At 38.7% G+C, this 20,310-nt stretch overlaps 1 protein-coding gene across 4 annotated transcripts in view; it reads left to right on the top strand.

The window, feature by feature from the left end:
* The window catches only part of DLG5 (discs large MAGUK scaffold protein 5), a 107,956-nt gene that overhangs the window by 43,071 nt on the left and 44,575 nt on the right, over positions 1 to 20,310 (top strand). For all 4 annotated transcript variants that reach the window (XM_065843388.2, XM_071811777.1, XM_065843389.2 and 1 more), the window contains 4 exons: positions 8,907 to 9,072; positions 14,333 to 14,476; positions 15,545 to 15,728; positions 18,880 to 19,139. In XM_065843388.2, the coding sequence (XP_065699460.1) occupies positions 8,907 to 9,072; positions 14,333 to 14,476; positions 15,545 to 15,728; positions 18,880 to 19,139 (754 nt within the window). The remainder of the gene's footprint in view (positions 1 to 8,906; positions 9,073 to 14,332; positions 14,477 to 15,544; positions 15,729 to 18,879; positions 19,140 to 20,310) is intronic.

Below are 20,310 nucleotides of genomic sequence, written 5' to 3' on the forward strand. Positions count from 1 at the left end.
ATGGGTTTTCATTAATATTTAACAAATTTTTATTTCTGGTTTACCTTGCTTCTGTTTGTCAAGCAGCTCAGAAACATTTACGTGTTTGACCTTTCAGAAGAACTGAGAAAGCTGTTGGGGCCACTAGTTAAGCCCAGATAAAGAAGCAGAGGGTGAATCTTAGCATCTTCTAATTAGCAAAGATAATATGGTCTTTCATTTGTAGTCTTTGGACTCCACAGTTCATAAAAGTAACTAGAAAAAGGTATGTACATGTGCTTCATCTTTTCTTCCCAGCCTTAATCACTGTAGCTGTTGTTGGAGGTGGTTTCTGCTGCCAGAATGCTTAATTAAATGATCTTTTGCTGGATATTTCCACATAAGCCAGAATGTTGTAAAACTGAGGTATTTCAGTATGTTTTACAACTATCCAGAGTTAATTTATGAAGCTGATGTATATAACAATGGGCTTATTTTCCAGAAGAGAACCTTGATCTACGAACTAAGCTTAAACAGTACTAAATACTAAGATGAGTGTTCTTAAAAGATAGTTATAAGAAAACATGGGCTCAAGTCCAATATATAAAACATGATGTTAGGATTTGGAATGGAAGATGGAAGGGTGAGAGTCACTGTATAAATCTGATGTGCCTGAGTCTTGGGCATATTTGCAGTTCCGATTCTCCCATTGAAAGAGAAGAGGGCAGCAGCATGGAAGAACAGTGGTGGAGAAGCCTCTGTACAGGGAACATCTGGGTACAATGGCATTCTCTGTCTTCACTCATGTCACAGTCCTAATATGAGAGGAAAGCAACGAGCACTGTAACTCAGAGAAGAGTTTAGGGCTAGTCTGTCCTGAGTACTGTGGTGTCATCCAAGCTTTTTTCCTCTTTCCCTGCCTAGATGGACTCGCAGGGCTCGAGGGCTGTAGCAAGGATGAACTTCCAGCCTCATGTGTATGTGGTAGAATAAACAATTGATAAAGCTAGTTTTCCCACCTGTGTAGCAGCATGGTAGCAACTTCAGAGAAGAAAATCCTCTTCATAGGTTTATTTGCCTTTTTTAACTTTTGTATCTGTATGTAAATAAAAACAGTGTGACAGATCATTGCTCTTTACAGGTTTTGCTTGTTTGTTTTCCTCACCATTCCTAATTGGTTTAGTTGACAGTATTTTCTTTTTATTTTATGCTTTCTTCTTTTTCTTTCCCATGTATTAAGAAAGTTCATGCTGTATATGTGAAATAGGTAGTTTCGATGGGACTAAGGGCAAATATTCACTTCTGATTTCCAAAAGAGGTATGATATAAACTGCTGTAATCCCTGCATCCCACCATTGTTCTCTGGCCCCCACCTTCTTCCCTGCAAAGGAACAAATCCTCATTAAATTGTCATACTCTCTCTGTATTTCATTTCTCTTTGCTCTTGACTAATGACAAATATTTTTGTGTGTAAACAGAAGCATCCATCATCTGCCCACTCCCTGTGCCTGGCAGACCCTCTGAATGGAGCTACAATCCTGTGTCTTTGACATCAGAATAGTTACTTATGGAGATTCAGTGCCTGGCGTGCCAAGCATGGAACAACAGTGTCACTTAGGAATTGGATAGAAACCAGTAACACAACTGTGCATTGCAGTCACTGACTAGTCTCCCACTTGACCTGTTGTGATAATTAAGAGGAAAAGAAAGGCCCCCTTTTTAAAAAAAAAAAAACCAAACAAACAACCAAAACCAAACCAACAACAGGGAAAAAGTTTGCATACTGCCACACAGTAATATGACATTTATAATTTGAAAGATAAATGCTCACCAGGCACTCTATTAAATTGCTTAGTCTTGGTCAACTGACTCTAGGTGGTCCAGCTTAAATGGGAGGGTTGGACCAGATTTCTTTCTGTATCCCAGCAGATAATTTTCTGGACCTGTAGGGAAAAGTACAGAAGGCCTGTGTTGTAAAAGATTATCTGTAGATGATATAATCGCAATCAAATGTTACCTTATTTATATGATTCTTTAGCCTGAAATAATCAAATTTGTTCTCAATGGGAAGTAGTAGCATAGTGTCCTTACTAGTGTCTCTGCACCTCTCGATTATCTACTCTGCTTGCAGTTTCCATCCTTTTTACATATTCTTCCATTCTGTGAGAACATACTGAGATTCTAATGAGAGGATTTTTGGAATGGAAAAGGCCTCCTGTCTTTCCACATGTCTGATTTCCTTCTTTCCACAGCCAGACCTCTTTGCATTATTTTGACTACAGCTGTCAATCTTGTATCCTCTTCATTCCACATTGGATACTATCACCTTTAACTTTTAACAGAATGTTATTGTTCCAGCTGTTCAGTTCTTACCAAATTTTATTAGTTTTCTTGTTTTTCACTGTTCATATTGCTGTACTACCTTTTCCTATGTGAATTTACATACTAGTCTGTAACAAACACTGTCATTGGCACAATTTTGTGACTTTCTCTTGCAGCAATGAGAGAGTCATATATCTGTCCCCACCAAGCCTGTCCAACTTTGATGTCAACTGACAGTGTTTCCTTGCTTAGTGCTTTGTTAGCTTAGCAGCCTGACAGGCTATTTACAGACAGTTGCAATTCAAGTGACTTAATCTGAGGGCCTTAATTCTTACTCCAAAGCAAATGTTACCCCTCCCATTCGATGATAATTCCTTCCCTACAACGTGCAATCCTTTATCCCCCATTTTCATGATAACTATTTTGACAACTGTCCTTTTATGTTGTGATTTCAGTTTATTGCTTTACACTTTCTTCAGCTGTAATTGTTTTCACTATTGATAGGAAGTATTCAGTTGCAGGTGTCATTTATGATACTCCTTCAGTGAAAGGTAAACACTCATGAGTTGTCTGAAAAAGTGATTGATTTATTCTTCCATGACAGCCTATAGGAAACTCTTGCTGTATTTCTTTTCTTAATAACACAACCCCAACATTTATTTTTGGTAAAAATACCTCAACTGTTAACACATACTGATAAAGGAACAAGTGACAGTTTTACACCTGTGAAAGGCCACAAGTGAATGAGAGAACATGCTAGGAACACCAGCGGTACACCACATCAGAATCCTTTTCTGTGCTGCAGTGATTGCCTTCCGTGTTCTACCTCCTCACCAATCAGTCTCTCTATTCAGAAGTAATTTTTCTGTGAAACTTGGCTTCAGTAATTTAATTAAACTTCTTTTTATGTATTTATTTCATGTGTAATTTTCTTGTCCTTTGATCTGAATAGTACCTGTTCAGCTTAGTGGAAATAAGGCTTTTAATTTTGGAAATAAACACCCTCTTCCACAAACTTTAAGTAACTTTATTCTCCTTCTAGTTAACTCTGTTCATGAATCATGTCAATGTCTATAGGACTGATCCTTAATCTCTTTGCCTAATTTTCAGTATATTTTTTAATAACACTTCTCTTAAGTAATGAGCACTCTGAATAGCTTTAATGTATTATCACTGACTCCTATGGGATCTATTTCCAGGTAACTGTGAGTTGCCATGTAGTCATGCACGGCGTTCCCAACTTCTGTCACTTCAGAGGTACCCAAGAATTACTCAGTGGTTGTGATAACCTGTTCTAAACAAAACAACAGTAACAACGATGCAGTCTTGGAGGATGGGCATTGGTTTTTGGCTTTTGTTCGGGTTGGGTTTTTTGTTTCTTTGGTTGTGGTTGGTGATGGTGTGTGTGTGTTCTTGTTTGTGTTTTTTTTGTGGGGTTTTTTATATTTATTTTTTCCTCTTCCTTTTGTTCCCCTCCCACCTCCCCCCCCCTTTTTTTTAGCATTTTATGTAATGCGTCAGTTTGAGTTACCTATTGGTCTCTTAAGGGTTCTGCATGGATAGGACTTGAAAACTGCTAATGAATAGCTGATTGCTTCATGGTATTTTGTTTGCTATAATATCGTGTTAACATTTGGCAGCTCCCTGGAGGAATTATTGGAAGATTTGGTTTGTCTATAATGATTTGAATGGAAATACAGTGTGTGTGAATACCCATCTTCTGCACTCCAGACAGCATGTCTGGAACACGGTGTTTTTCACTACTCCTTGAGGCACTCTATCAGTCTGTGTGAAATTCAGGAAATCCTTTGATATCTGCAGTTCTGTTTTGAGGCCGTAAAACAGTACACTGAGATGATGTGAAGGAACGAGTGCTGGTGGAGTCTCATCCCCTTGGCCAGTGTGCAGTAGTTGTCCCATGTGGGTTCAGACTGGACAACTTTGTCCAGGTTCTGCTTTCAGTGCGTGGTTGTAAGCCTGACAATTGTAGGACTTGAGCTTTCCCACTAGGGAGCTTTTGAATATTCAAACCCAGAAGCTTTGGCTGTGTTTTTCTTGGTGATGGTAACAGATTTTACTCTCTATTGTATTTTAGCTCAGCAAAGTTCTTCAAGGACTCTTTGAATTGACATATTTGGCCTTTTCCCCTCCTCCTTGCTATTTTTGAAAATTAGGCTTTAGACTGTGTTTCATGGTGGTCTTTCTAGAACCACTCTTCAGTTCTGAAGTCTTACACTTGCTGAAGTTGGAAGTTTGTTTTACATTCCTGGAGGGTTTGTTTAGCTTGTTATATTCTGCATTAAAACAAATACTGAAGTGCTACCCATTCTTTTGTCTTTGCGTGTTACATGAACCTCACTGCTTTCAGTACCTGTTAGGTTTTCTGTCAGATCAAACTGATTCCACAGTTCATTATTTTACCTGTAAGTTCTCTTTCCTCAATGTATTGCTGCTCGTTTTTACTATTTCAAGACCACTTCAGAAGATATATCTGGAGAAATGTATCTAAATGATAACTTCTGACATGTAATCCTGTTCTAGACCTCATAAATTATTGAAAGTAGATATTTTAGTATGTGTTTTCCGACAGCAGGCATAAGTCTTTACTCCCTACCCCTTCCCAAGCTTGGAGAGAAACCCTGTTGATTGTGCTTTGCAATATATTTTGTAAGTGTTTTCCGTCATAATGTACAAGGCCGTAAGAAATAATATTCTGAACAACTTATTTTTTTTTCTGTTTTGAAAGAAAGGAATGAAAAAGGCTTGACTGTACAATTAATAGTCTCCTGTGTGCAAGCAAGAATTGGCGCAAATTTGTAAGTGGAGTTTAAAAAATTATCATAAAATTCAGACATTTGTTAGCTTGTGACAATTGTCTTTTGAAATACAAACTATTATTGTATACTGTGCAAGCAGTAATGAGTTTATTACAGTTCAAAATATATTAATGATATTTTTAAAAAGTAGTTGTTTATATATTGGTACCCATTTTTCCACCTCAACATTATATTGATTCAGCATTGTGATACATCTTGGTCAGTTTAACAAGTTTCCCAGCCCTCTTTCTCTTAAAGTGTGCTTTTTTTTCTCTTCAAAAATTGTGCTACCCCCTCTCCAAGTATGATTATGAAGCTAACTGAGCAGTGGTTTCTGTGTGGCTGTGTTATCTCTTCAGTCAGTGATGATTAGAGTAATTATCAAGAATTGTATGCAAGATGGGATTGCTCCAGCATCTGTTTTTAATGCTGTTCTTTTATACAATCTAAGATGGAAATCCTACAAAATCTTGCTTTAGGTACGTCAGTGTGTACTCAGGAGTTAGTGCATGGAGTGCATTACGGGCAAAATGCGTTTTGCCCACAGGACGCATCCCGGCTGTGGGTGGTGACAGGAGCTGGTGGGACACCCCTTACCTGGGGGCCTGCCGGGGAGGTGACTTCTGTACGGTTGGTTTCTCAGAGCCCAAGTGCAGCTCACCTGAAAAATGAGTTGCAAGGCTCATGAATGAGTTGAACTTGGCAGGACATGCAAATCCAGGTTGTCCGATAAAGCAGGTGAGTTACTGAAAGGTGGCACAATTTGGATAATGGAGATTTAGCCTTTAGGCTCGCACATTTTAAGACCAGTTTGACTGGGTAAAGCACAGAAAGGAAGTACTGTGGCGTAAAATATGCAGTCAGATGGAAAAAGAACACAAAGCTGGAAGCACAGCTCACTTTCCTCCTACTGCATCAAGATGTCAGACGCAATAAAGAGCTTTTAGCATTCAAATATAAAAGCCCCTTTAAAGGAAATGAAGAGTATTGATTTTTTTTTTTTAATGAAAGGGGAATTTATTGAAGTGGTGTTTGTGTCTTTTTTTTTTTGAGCATCCACAAATCTGATTTAACATTTATGAAGCCTTTTGTCCAACTATTGAAAATGTAAGGTTGTTAATAAATCAAGCAAAGATGAACTTTTTTGACTTCTTTTAAGGATAAGAGTGGGAATATCTGGATTGTATTGATCTGTGTTTTTCACAGCACTTAGAAGGCGTGTATCTCTTGGCTCATATTATGTGTTGACAACAATATAACTGCATTTGAGATGAAAGTATTTGTTGATGTACTTGTAAAAAGTGACAAGTTAATGAAAAATAACCTTTCCTGATACTAGGACAAATGACTTCATGTTAGTCAAGAAAGCTTCTTTCGTAAGGCTAATTAGCCAGTGTTTATTTAAATCAGTCTTGTCTGGCTTGGCACAGTTTTGGAACTGTGTGCACAAATGTTTTCCTCACCTGAAGCAGATTGTCCCTGGGATGTTGTCAAATCTGGGAGGGGAAAGAGGTGGAGGAATAGCAGTAAAACCTCCTTTTAGTCTGTTTTATATTCCCAGAGCAGCCATTGTGTGGTTGTGTAGGACTGTGCAGCGGACATTGTCTGTGGGACGTCTCCTGGGGATAATGCTGATATTGGTGCTGGACTATTGTTAATCCAGTGCCCTTTCCTCCATGTAAAGCACACCAGCCTTCCTGATTTATCTCCTCCTTCCTCTTGTGCCCTTCGCATCCTGTTGATCTGTTTTGCTCGCCAGCAGCCCCAGGGTGACAGATAAGCTTTTGAACTTCTCTGTAAGGCTGAGCAGGAGACTTTTTTCAGTGTTACGCGTATTCTGACATGTCAGCTCCAGTGCAAGGATGTGCAGGTCGCCACTGAATTTACACAAAACCATGCAGTCTGTCAGTACCTGAGCTAGGTTTGTCTGTCTTTACCTTTTCGGTTGTTTATGAAATTCCCTGCTCATTGATGTGTCCAAACTATTCCAAATGAATACGTACTCTTTTTTAATCTGTTCCTTTTTTTCACCTATTTATTCCTTATATCATGAGCCTAAAATAGTGCATTTGCATTAGTGACTGCATTTGTATAATCTTGCCTTAAAAGTTATGTAGAATGGTTCTTATTTTAGAAAAAGAAAGTATAACTGCATTATAAAAGTGTGAGATCCGTAGTCCTTATACATGAAGGGGCTCTGGATGGATTGAAGAGTGAAACAAAGTAGTAGGATAAAGCTGAAATGAAACCTCCATTGAGAATTGTTTTGAGCGATGTGCATTTGTGCCTTTCTGCAGAATACAGCCTGTTCCTCAAATTTTTTATTTCTTCAGTTCGCTATTAGAGCATTTACATACATAATTATGCAATAGTTAGATTAAAAGAACAGTCTGTGCTCATAAATTCTCCTTACAGAATTACAGTAGCAGCTGAAAGGAATAAGAACAGGGATCCTATTATTCTAGATGTTGTATGTGTCGTAGCCCTGACCCTGCAGTTATTTTGGTGTGGGAACTTCAAAGCACAGGTAGTTCTGCTTAAAAGTTGGAGGGAGCTTTTGCATTCTGCAGTACATTCCCAAACTGGGTTTAGAGATAAAAAAGCCAATCTTTGCAACTCATTAGCATTTGATCAGGGGAAATAACTGTTTGAAATTATTTCTTTGGGAAGACAGCAATCAGAGAGCGTTATTTTACTTTTGTAGCTTTTGTTTTTTCATTTGAAAAAAAAAAAAAGGCATAATAAAGGTACATCCTAAGAAGTTAATACATTTGTCAACGTATTGTTTCAGTTGTATAATTACACAAACTATTTCTAGAATTTATCTTTTGGGTAGGAAATAATGGTTTCCTGTATATGCTTAGGCCTTTTAACTTTCACATCTGTGACCTTTATCTTTGAGTTTGCTCTCATGTCTGGGATTAAAATGAGCAGAACTAAAATTACAGTTGAGTTAATTGTCAGCATGTTGTGAAACATAATATACCAAACTCTCATGGCTCAGGTGGAAGAAAACCTCTTTGTATTGTTACAACTGTTTGAGAAGACAGTAGGCATCATTGTTCATTTCTGATATTAAGAAAACTGAGAATTGAAAGATCCCATGAAACTCTTTAACGTATGACTACCCCTTAGAGGAAATGCGGTGTGTAGTCCAGTTGCAGTGATGGCAAATGTGCTCATTTTCACCAGTGTTGTTAAAGATGAAACCTGTCTCTCACAATTTGTTGGCAAGTCAAATCTTTGACTTCACATACTGGACTGATAAATTGCAACATGTGGAAGCATAGAATTGCATTAAAAATAAATATTGGCAGTAGCACATTAGCAAAATAATGTTTGTGCTGGTAGATAAAGGAGAAGAGCCCCTGTGCTGTAGCAGTTTCTCTGCTATTGCAAATGTAAATGACTTTTTTTGAATTATTTTTTTTAAAGAAACAATGTGGTTCTGTATTAGAAATACCTTCGTGCCTATGGCTTCTGTTACTGTGGTAGTTCCTGAGGTCTTTGCAATTGCGACTGCAAACTTGCCTTGTTTTTTGGGCAACTCGGAAGTTCACAAGTAAGCAAGGAACCTACTCATGTAAAGCTAACTTGCAACACAGACAGGACCCTTCTGCTAGCATGGGATCTGACTGGAGTTATTCTTGTGTCAACTCGCTAATGAAAACTTCCATGAGTTGTTTCATTTTTGAACAGGATTCTGCAACCAGAAATGTAGGATCTTTTAAATCCGTGTTAATTTATTGGTGAAGTTGTATTGTTCTTTTAAAAAATTCTCTGACTGCCAATTATGTATCTCTTGGTCAGGTACAACTGGTAAAGCATCATCTCCACCACCTGTAATAGACACGAGACAGATGAGTGAGAAGCTGGAGACAATATTATATCAGCTCCGTCAGGTAACTCGAGAGAGGGATGAGCTGCGCAAGAGACTTGCACTTTCATCTCCTGGATCAACTTTTGATGACTGCAGGTAAAAACAAAGAAATGTCACATTTTAATTAAATTCTCAATAGTGTTTTCAAGTAACTTGACTCCTGCTTGCCTGTAAAGCAGCAAAGATAATATGATGTAAATAGGTTGCTTGTAACTTACCTGCATCCTGGTGATGTGTGTGAGTGTAGGTAACCACATCCAGGTCTTTGAGCTGCCTGTTGAATGCGTATTCCCACTTTGTCCAGCCATGTTGCTGTGAGAATGAGGGGACTAGGACTCATCTCTGTGTTGAGAGAAGAAAGCAGACAAGTTCCTTGGTGATGTTATGGGAAGAGAAGACAGTCGCTGAAGCATGTGCTGTTTTGAAAGCAAGAGAAAAGCAAGGGAAATAGCTCTGAAAAATTGGCTGGAGAACAGAAATTACAAGAGAAAAAAAAATCTCAGCCATCCTCTGCTTCTGCAAGGAGACGAGGTTTGGACTTTTGTTGAGGGGAGTAAGTATTTCATAGGACATAAGCGTTCTGTTATGCATATATTGGGGGACTGTGTTAGCATTAAGGTGTTGAGAGAAAGATACTCATCCAGTGAGAAGTTATGGGCACTGACAAATTAAAATACCATGTCTTGAAAGTCAGTTAATACCAAACAGCCTTGTGCAGCTCATTCTCATCTGAGAGTTGATTAGCTATGAGGAAGATAGTATTCTGGGAAAGTATGAGTTCATTGTAGATAAAGGGTTTATTGCATAGGAAACAGAATTGGTTTATTGTAGAGGAGTAAAGATCTGCCAAAGTTTATAAATGTGACTTTTGGCACACTGAACAGGTAGCTTTTTGCCTGCAGTAAGCACATGTAAAACAAAGTTTTTAACCCTGGAAAAAAATTCTGTCACTGATTCTGAAATAAAAACAAAGAGCAGATTACCTGGGAGATTTTGCCATAGTGCCTAGCTTCCTTGAACTTAAATGTTCTATTTGTTGCTGTTTGTATCTTTTACTTCATCAGCTCAACCTAAATGTGGTCAGGTCATTAATTGGACTGTTTGTCCCTATAAGATAAGGTCAAGATTTGAACCAGTGAACTAGAATTGGGAGAGTTTGTGTATCTTAGTCACACCTTAGCTACCCATCTTGATGCCCTCATCCTATCCCAGTGAGTTCTGAGGGCTCCTTTAAGAGCGCTGTGTTCTATTGAGGGTCTCCAAGTGTTGTGGGGACAGGAGAGAAAAAGGCTGTCAAATGTCCATGTCTTTTGCATAGCTTCCAGTTAGTTATTTCTACAGAGGAATGTCTGATTATAAGTCACTAGAGTTTAGACATTTAGGATTTTATAGCTTACGTTAATGTTCTCCATAATCCAGGATACTATTAATAAAGTTCTGATGAGCTGTACTCTGAACTGCCCTAGTTTTTTCTCCTTAACTGTCAAATCAATCTTCTGCTGCCAGTGTAGGATTTGTATGTTGTGGAAAATATAAATGTTTACAGCTTAGAGAAGGACTCATCAAAATAAACATTGTATTTGGGTAGTGCTTGGACAGTGTATGTTAGATGGAGAATGCTGCCTTCCAAACATTCAATATTTGAATAACTATTGAATAAATTGAATAAATGAAGATTATTAGTTGACATTTTTTTTCATTCAGCACAAAAGCAACAACTCCTCCCATCCACATATACCTCTGTAGTTTTTGAAAGCTTCCTGGTACTTTTTTTACTTTGTTGTGCATTCTTTCCTCATACAAAAGTAATCACCACGCTTCCAGGAGTCAAAAGCCCAGACATTGCAAACTGTCATGCTGAAGTGTGAAAGCTGAAAGATCATTATTCAGATGGTGACTTTTATGACCCAAAAAGGGCTTTTGTTTTTGTGGCTGTGTGTGCTGCTTTAACCATGGCCATACCAAACACAGGTGCTGCAGAGGCGAATCTCGACACGTCACCACGGCGCAGTTCAGAACAGTTGCAGCTCTCAACACACTTGTAGGCTGGGCTGTGCTGGCGGTGAAGGCTGACGGTTGCAGAACCAAGAGCTGTTTTCCAAAACAAGTGTTGACTAAGCCCAGAGCAGTGGAAGAGGAGCCACGGAAGTGGATTGTGATGTGCTGAATCAGCTGAACATGTGTCATCCTGCTGGGCAGGAGCAGGATTGCTAATGCTGTGCTTTGTGTCACTTGATGGTGACTGTACACGTGCATGTGTTGTGGTGGTTGAGCAAAGATTTGACTGAATAATTTAGCATGCTCAAGGTGCACTTTAGAGATTTAACCTTGCTATTCTTACTACTTTTGTGGTGGTAGAAGAGAACTGCAATACAATTAAACTGCCTGAAGGGACTGTCTTCTCAAAGAGGTTTTCTTTATGTGTGATACATAAGTGGTGGTGGTGGTGGAATTTTGCAATAGTAAAGAAAAACATTTTCAAATTGTTGGGTTGGCATTGCCCACAATTGCTGTTGGGATTAGCTTTTGTGTCAGCATCAGGTACATTTAAATGTCAGTCTCATTGCAGCCTTGATTTATGCTTGGGGTAATTCTACTTGAATATAAATGACTTTTAGAGTTGTTATACGAGTATCAGAAAAACTGTTGGACCATTTTGTTATTCTTTGAACCAATGCTTCTAAAATAGTAACTGACACCTTTCCTTTACTGAAATAATATTTTCATGTATTTTATGAGGCAGTTTAGCATAAAAGTGTGATGGTCTTACTTAAACAAGAGTCAACCACTGTGTGCGTTTGAATGGATTCCTTTGTTGCAACAGTTTTGATTTTTGACTTCTGACCAATGCTCCTCCTGTGCATATCCCTGTTTGTCTTGCTGAGACATAAAGCCTTGGAACAGCACTGCAGAACATATGGCCCTGGCTATCCAGATGTTTTTTATTTCATCTAGATGATGTAAAATGCAGAATGTTACTGATGGCATTATTGTTCATTCCTCATTGTGTAGGTAGGCTAACTTCTGTAGTTACCTACATGGTATCCATATGTTTATAGGATTTATTTTTGTTTTAAATTAGAATAATGCTAGTGTTACTTCAGCAATATATGAAATACACGTGATTTGTGTTGAACTTGTAGAACAAGTTCTCACCATTGCTTTGACTCAACTAATAGTTATCCTTTAGTAAAAAGTCATACACTGAAATATTTTGCACCGATATGAATTTATAATTACAAGCTTAATATGAACATGTGCTAATGGGTGTGAGTAAGGTTAACTCTTCAACTGAGGATTAAACTGTTCTTCCGTTAATGTTGTCAGTTTAATAACTGTGGTGGACAGATGGTGTCTACTTTCAACAAGTTCTCCCTAAAGTCTGTTTTAAATAAATCCTTGGGTGTTTGTGTTTCTGTCAAGGGTGTGAACATTTCAAATTAAGTTTTACTTATGCTCACAATGGTTATATTTTAGAAGTACTAAGATGGTAGTAGTTTTGGTACTATGTCTGTAATATTGTATGAATAATGTACAAGTTCTTTTGCATCCCTAAACAGTTAATTAATAAAAAACCTAAAAGACGTCCCTGTAGATATGACTTGAATATTCCATTGCTTTATATTAATTTAGCTTTTAACTGTTGCTAGAGTCTGTCAGTCAAGGAAGGGTTTCTTTGGTTTTGTTTTTCCCAGGAGCATTTCTCTGTAGAGGAGAAAAAGAGGAATTGCAGTTGAAGTCCTTACTGGGTTGCTAAAAACCACCTTCTTATCATACACACACTGTCTAGAAGTCTGTGAATCAGATGTGGCTGGCATTTTCTTTTTAACAACTCTGACCACTGCAGCAGTGAGAAACCATTTTCATTTTGATTCGTGCCAGCTGCATTTCAGTTCCAGAATCCATGGTGCTGTTATTGTTCCTATATGAAGTGAATTCTGATTGCTTTTCAGGCTGCGCTTGCAGTGAAGCCGCTTGGGAGACAGAGCTGGGAGGGAGAAAGACAGATCTGTGTAACAATGGAGCAAATCCAATATGTGAATAAACAGAGTTAAATTAGAAAGCAGTTGTTTTCTTCTTGTTTGGTGATGGTGCGTGGGTGTGTAGTGTGTTTTGTTTTGTTTTTTCCTCCCACCCCCCCATTGCCTGTGGAGTTATAAGAGACCCAGAACGTGACACAGACAGCTGTCAGAAGCTTCATTTTGAGACTAGAATATCAAATGGTGCAGAAATTTTGTGACTATACAGAGGAGGAACAGTTCAATTCAGAGTCTCTTTCAGAAGCTTAGTGCTTCAAAACAAGAAGCCATAACCCTGCTAATTTAGTTTCTAGCATGATTTATGATTTTTTAATAAATAAATAAAAGTATTTTGTGCGATGACCACACATTATTCTAGAATAATGTGTTGGTCAATTGCTTGACAACGTAGATTACTTTAGAAAATGTCTCCTCTCCCAGTAATCCTTACATACTAAAAAAAATTCAGTCATAAGTTATCTTTTGACTGACTTTGGCTTTCACTTTGTTCAGGTTACTGAAAATTTCTTATTGGAGATTATATTGTACCGGGAGATTATTAGTAATTATTCGAACAGAATTTGGGCTATTTTGTGGAAACACAAGGTAGATTCTGACTTATTTTCTCTTTTATGTATGGTAGTTTAAAAAACATGGTAGCACTCAATGAGATATGTGATTCAGCAGAATGACTTGGTCAAATTAGTTAAATTCAGTGCTCAATAAGTCAAACTAGTCAAGTGCTGCTGGCACAGATGCATGTCTTCGGTGTCCCATTGAAATGTTTTCTCTCAACTCTAACTCTGATGTTTCCGTGGGAGCTGTGGACGAGATCCTCCAGCTGCTGCCTAGGTGAGAAGTTGTTCCTAGCCCAGGTCTCTGTGCAGCCCCCGCTTGGGTTTGGCAGCGTCTTCTGAGCCCTGCTCAGTGCATCTCAGTGCTGCTGCCGCGAGAGGTTTGCCCTGGCAGTGCAGAGAGCCGAACTGCTCTGATTGACTTGTTCCTGTATCGAGTGACACTTCTGCCCTGCGATAATCCTGCTGCTCAGAAGAGGGGTACATGTGTGCGCAGGACTGGTTTTGGTTGTGTCAGTGTTAGACAGAATGATCTCATTATTAGATGTTATCTCTCAGTATAAAACTAATACAGGTTAAAGTTGGTGAATTTTTATTTGTGGTTACATCTTAATGTGACATGGTCAGTGTTTAAATTACAGCATAATATAACCGAAGAATCAACAGTTGTCTGATACTATTTATTTATTGGACAGTAATTTTCCAGACTTTTCATTCTCTTTAGTAGCTGACATTTGACTTCATATTCTTCTTCCATGCTAGGCCCAGTCCAAAACCAAATCATGATTATGAAAGACTGAAGATTCAGTGCATGAAGGCCATGTCAGACCTACAGTCTCTGCAGAATCAACACACCAAGACACTTAAACGGTGTGAAGAAGCAGCAAAAGAGGCAGATTTTTATCAGTAAGTATTAGTAAACCTGTGCAAAGGAAGACTTTACCAGTCTGTGCTAGATCATAAAGTATTAGAACATGGTCATAAAAATTTTTTTTAATCCTGTTTTTTCACTATAATCACAAGGTTAATGTTTTCATGCATCAGGTAACACATTTCTGGCCTATTTGAAATAATAAAGTATGGATTGGTTATTTTATTTTGAAGAATTCGAGATAGAAATCCCTGATGTTTTGATGGAGCACTGACAAGGAAAGCCTAGTTGCTGATTTACAGATACAATCTAATAGTCTTACTGTCAGGATGGAGAGTAGAATGTAATTTGAGAGAATGTCATTTGTTACTGGTGAAACGAATTGGTGAATATTTCTAGCATGTGCTTCCGTTTAAAAATCAGTCATTGGTGCAAGCAGGGTAATGTCTTGTTCACTTGAAAGGAAGACAACTCAAAAATAGAAATGCAGATAAGTTCTTGGTTTGAAGTTTATACCACTTAAATCTGCACTCTTAAGTGTGACTAGTATTTCATGACAGTGTTTGTTTTTGTTGGGGGCTGCTAGTTCTTACATAGCACTTTCACCCACAGCTCTTCAAGCCTTCAAAGATAGGCATAATTTCCTTATGTTCTTCTTCCAAAACCTCAAAATAGTATTAAATATTGTCACCAGGTGCAGATGTAGTAAGTTGCGTGGCTTCTTTACAAAGAGCTTGGAGTACTCTTGGAATACCATTTCTGTTTGTCTGCTTGTTTTTAAAATGGCTGTGCAATGGCACTGGTGGGTGGCATAAATCCATCATCTCTTCTGATGCTGTTTAGTACTGTGTACTTTCGTGTATTTTCATGCTTATATCCCCGTTTCTGGTGTTCTGATGTGTTGTGTGGTGTTGGTTTTGTTTCCCGCCCCCTGCCCCCCCCCCCCCCCCCCCCCCCCCCCCCCCCAGGATTGGAATACTCTACACAGAGTTGAGTTAATTTGGCTTGCTTTCTTGGTAGGAAACTCATGCTTGAAATTAGTTAGTCCAGGACTTTGTCCTGGCAAGTTGGCCTCTAAGAGCATTTTCTGTGTGCCGTGACAGCACGTTGCACAGCCGGCTGCTGAGTGACCAGTCACAGCTGAAGGAGGACATGGATACCTTGAAGAGGAAAAACACGCAGTTGGTGCGAGAACATAATCACCTCCAGCAGTCGTGTGAGGAAATGAAGAGACTTCATGATGAGGATCAGAAGGAGATAACAGACCTGCGCAGCCAGCAGCAGCAGGTGAGCTGCAACTTGTAGCCTAAGGGCTAGAAGAGATCGTGAATTGTTCCTTTGATAAATAAGTCAATAAAACCAAATATGTGGTGTTGCGGCCTTTTATGTTGTGCTCGTTCTAAAACATCTACCTTACATTTTACAGCACTAGGGGAGGAAATGAGATCTTGGATATGAATTGGTTTTCTGTGTTTAGCTGCGAAAAAAGAATGAGGGATGTAGAATGTTAGGTGGTATTAAGAAGTTTGATGCAGAGATGGAAAAAAAAGTACATGAGGAAGATTGTATATGTGTGATTTTTTTAAAAGTTGATTAATATTTTTTAACTTAAAGATAAGCTTCTCAGGAAGAGGTAGGCATTTCAGAACTGTATATAACAAACTCTCTCTAGGCCAATGTTGTTCACATCTTCTGAGGAAAGACAAGTAACAATAAGGATCAACTGGTCATATCAGGTCCATGGTTCACCTATGGAAAAGTCTGATCATGTAGTTAGGATAGTTACAGTAATATGTGGGATAGTTAAAGAGAATATCTTGGTTAACTGTGTGTAGCCTGATTCACAGGGCAAACTTGCAAGTCAAACTGACAAGTCAAACATTAGGCTTCAGAAGCCATACCCACGTCAAGAAAAATAATTATTTGCTAGAGTAGGAGGGGCAAAGGTCAAAGTGAGCTGGATGTGCTGAGTGGCGCTTCAGGAGGTGCTGGAGAGCTTTTGCAAAGAGGAGTGAAGATTTGTATTTCCCTTAGGGCCCTTCCTCTAACATTACCTTGAGAGTTCTGCTGTGAAATGGTCGAGGGGCTTGTGTCTGCAGATAGCTGATGTTCTGTGTAGCAGAAATGGTTTGATGTGTAAACCTGGGCAAATTGCTTAATTGTTCTGTGCCTCAGTTTGCTGGTCTGCAAAGCAGGGATGGTAAAACCTCCAGGAGAAGGCTATTGTATTTTGAGGTTCTGTCCTGAAGTTTGAAATTGTCTGGCAGCAGAGAAGGAAGTTGAAGTATCATTGTCAGTATTTATTTATATAAATTCCGTCTCATGTCAATATCATGGTTAAACCTTTAAAGAAAACTGTAAGTGACTCCATCAGAAAGTTGTGTAACTCTGTTTCTCAGTATGTTATAGTGAATCACGGGGTCTTGAAGGGGCATCAAGAGTCTTGCCTGTGTCATTTCTCATCTGAATCAGTCAGAGTCTGTGTTGACCTCTCTGACGTGTTGTTTCATCGTCAGGCTGTAGCAAAGCACAACATCTTAGTGGCTTCAGAGGGCAAAAATGTTTGCTTGGGTTACTCTTCGTGTGGGATTGTCATGGATTTGCTGTGGAGCAGCTGACCAGCTTAGGTTTCTGCTGCTTGCATATGAAGTTTCTTGTTGCCATGGATGCTGTCCTCTGTCCAGCTGGGACTATTTACTTTTTCTCAGACTGGGATTTTGAATGGGAGACCTCCGTTAGTGCACTGTTCCCTGTCTGTGGCTTTCTGTCCTCTGTCAAATCTCGGGTAGAAAGTTTGTGCCGAATTCCATACCATTTCGAGTATATTCGTCCTTCTTTTCCTTAATGATTCAGTGTGTTTTCTGCAAAAAGATATTCCGTGTGTGCTGTAGACAGTGAGAAGTGGTTTGTTTCTTTTTGGATTCTCAAATACTTGGTTTTCAAACCTGTTCTCAGAATGCTTTGGGAAGCAGTCTTCTCTTGAGTGGGTTTAAATCAAAATGCGTTTACGCTTTACATATGCTGACAGTTTATCACATTTAGCATGTCTGAAATGGTTGACTGAAGCATGCTAGCTAATCACCGGTCCAACCTTGTGTGAATTATGCTACTGAATTCACTGAGAGTAGGAGAGGTATGTGGAGAATAACCATAGCCATGAGACTCTCGCGAAGTGCATCCTTGTTCCAGGGCCACTTTATGAACAGTGATTTACTGTTTTTACTGCATTAGTTAAAGGCGAGCAGTGTCAGGCTGAAGAACTTTGTCTGTGCAGAGAACAGGTTTCCTGACAGTGATGGTTGCTACCAGCTGCCTGTGGGCAGGGAGCGGGCAGTCTGTCCGGCTCCTTCCCTTCTGCTCTGCATGTGCGGGAACTGGTCCTTACTCTGAGTGTAAGGCAGAGGAAGATGAGGAGACAATTTGTGCATAGAGGGTAGTTGCTATGTATTTGGTTTCAGCATTTTATAGAACTGCTATTTTCTGTCTTTTTTTCTTCTCTTTTTTAAAATACTTTTTATTTTCGGATAGTTGGGAACACACCTTTGTAGGCTAATGTTATGGTTACATAAATTCCTGGCACCTCTCTATATAGAGTGTTCCTGTTTGTTCCCACTGCTCCGTCAAGGCCAAATTTCTATTTAAAAGGTAAAATGAAAAAAATGAGCTTAGCATTTAAAAAAAAGGAGGGGAAAGGGGTAAGGTATCATTTTGGGCACTTTATCTTTTGAGAAGGAAGAAGGAAGGACTAGATTTGCTGAAGCTCATTAGTGCCTTGCTGTTGTTGCTGGTCATTTATCATCAATGTTGCTATTTACAACAAGATTCTTATGTCAATGGAAATTAATTTGAAACTAAGATTCAGGTCAGACTTTGTGTTTAAATGGATTTTTCTCTTCCTGTTTGTATTTCATGGATAGCTTTTGAAAAACAAACCTCTATGGGTAGTTCTCAGATGAAGTAGTGTATGAATATTAATACATATGCCTGAATGTATAACGTGTTTAGGGTAGATTTTATTCTCCTGAAGTTTTAATTTCTTTTATTTGTTCGTGGAGGATACAGGCAACCTGCCATGGATGCCACCTCGTGGTCATTTCGTAAATTGCAGCATCATCTTGGTCACCAAATGACTTCTTGCTAAAACTACAAAGTACTTTGAAAACAACGTGGATTTAATAACTGTTGGTAGCAAGATTTTCATAAACTTACGCACTTTAAATTGTGATAAAGCAGGTGTTTTACACAGTTAACCTTCAGCACATGTAGTAATAGACTAACAGTAATAATAAGTGGCTCAGTGTTTCCTTAGTCATTAAAAAAATTATTATTAAACCTGATTAATATATTTTTGTTCTAATATTGTTTATTTATATATTTCAGATAAATATATATTGGACTGATTAAAAGTTTATTATTACTGTTTCTGGCATTTTTTTAGGTTATGAAGCAAAATGGGTCATCAGAGATATTAAATAAACTTTATGATACAGCAATGGACAAACTAGAGGGTGTGAAGAAGGATTATGATGCCCTAAGGAAACGGTACAATGAGAAGATTGCCAGTCACAATACGGATCTGAGCCGCCTAGAACAGGCTGAGGAGGAGAACAGGCGCCTTCAGAAACAGATTGACATGTTAATGAAGCAAAGGGACACAGCAATTCATTTTCAGCAGCAGTATTCATCCTCTCTTAGAAGGTATAACCAGGTTTTGATAACTTGCAGATATTCTGTAAAGGCAGTAACAATTCTAATGTAGCACCTTATTTTCTCTGTGGTAGAATCACAAATACTTTTCTAACTTTCTTCCTAAAATTTTTCTTTCGTGTGTTTTCTTTTGGTGTGGTGACTAATCATGCACTTCTATGTAGGATTTTTCTGGAAGGTCCTAGAAGGTGTGATGGGGTTCTTTATTTGGAGAAGTGGTGCATTTTTTCTCGAGAAAAGGATTTCACAGTTAGGGTTTTAGAGTTGTATGAGGAATTTTAACCATTGTTTAGCTCATGTAAGAAGAGGATATTCTGGCTTCCAAGGTATGTTGACACAGGAGTCAAATGCAACCAAAGTTTTGTTAAACCTCAGACTTAGTGTTCCAAACGAACTCCTCAATGGATGGTGAGTCCATTAACATGTATATCTTTATTTAAATACTTTTTTAAAAAGTCAATAAAAGGATGCGTTTAAAAGGTGTTTAGCAGATTAAGATGTTCTCGAGCATAAGTTAACTTCTCATGAAAATTAGAACTGCAGACTGCATGGGACTCTGAGGCAGAGCTTCTGGCTGGCAGCAGAGTTCACTGGATGCAGACGGCTGGGAGCGCTGGTTTGTGGAGAAGGTGCTGGTGCTGTGAGCACCACAAGTGCCAAACCATATGGGCACAGACACTTGTCATCCCACACTTCACCCCTCTCTGCTCCTCCTTGATGCTGAGCCTACGCAGTTACTCAAATGGAGTAGGAGGAATGCTAATATACGTAAGGACTCCAGAGAGCATCTGCGTGAATGTTGGGAATGTTTTCACTGCCATAAGTTAGGGATAATATACAACTCCCACAGACCGAAGCCAAAAAATGTTGTTTTACACATTCATAGGCTTCTCATCTTTCAAAAAGGTGAGATTGCACCTAGATAATAATGTACACGTGAATAGCGTGTACATAGTTGCGATCCATCAAATTAAACTATAGGAGAATATGAACAATAAGATAATAAGTTATTTAACTTAGACTGCCATGGATTCCTGAAAGTGAGGGAAAGCCTAACGTACACTACAAGCAATACTGCAACTATGCTGATACATGCAGAAAGTCAACACAGTGGTATTGTGGCCTTGTGATTTAGGAAGTTGTGGTTCAATACTGAGCAGAG

This window comes from Patagioenas fasciata, chromosome 8 (assembly GCF_037038585.1).
Source record: "Patagioenas fasciata isolate bPatFas1 chromosome 8, bPatFas1.hap1, whole genome shotgun sequence".
Lineage (NCBI taxonomy): Eukaryota > Metazoa > Chordata > Aves > Columbiformes > Columbidae > Patagioenas > Patagioenas fasciata.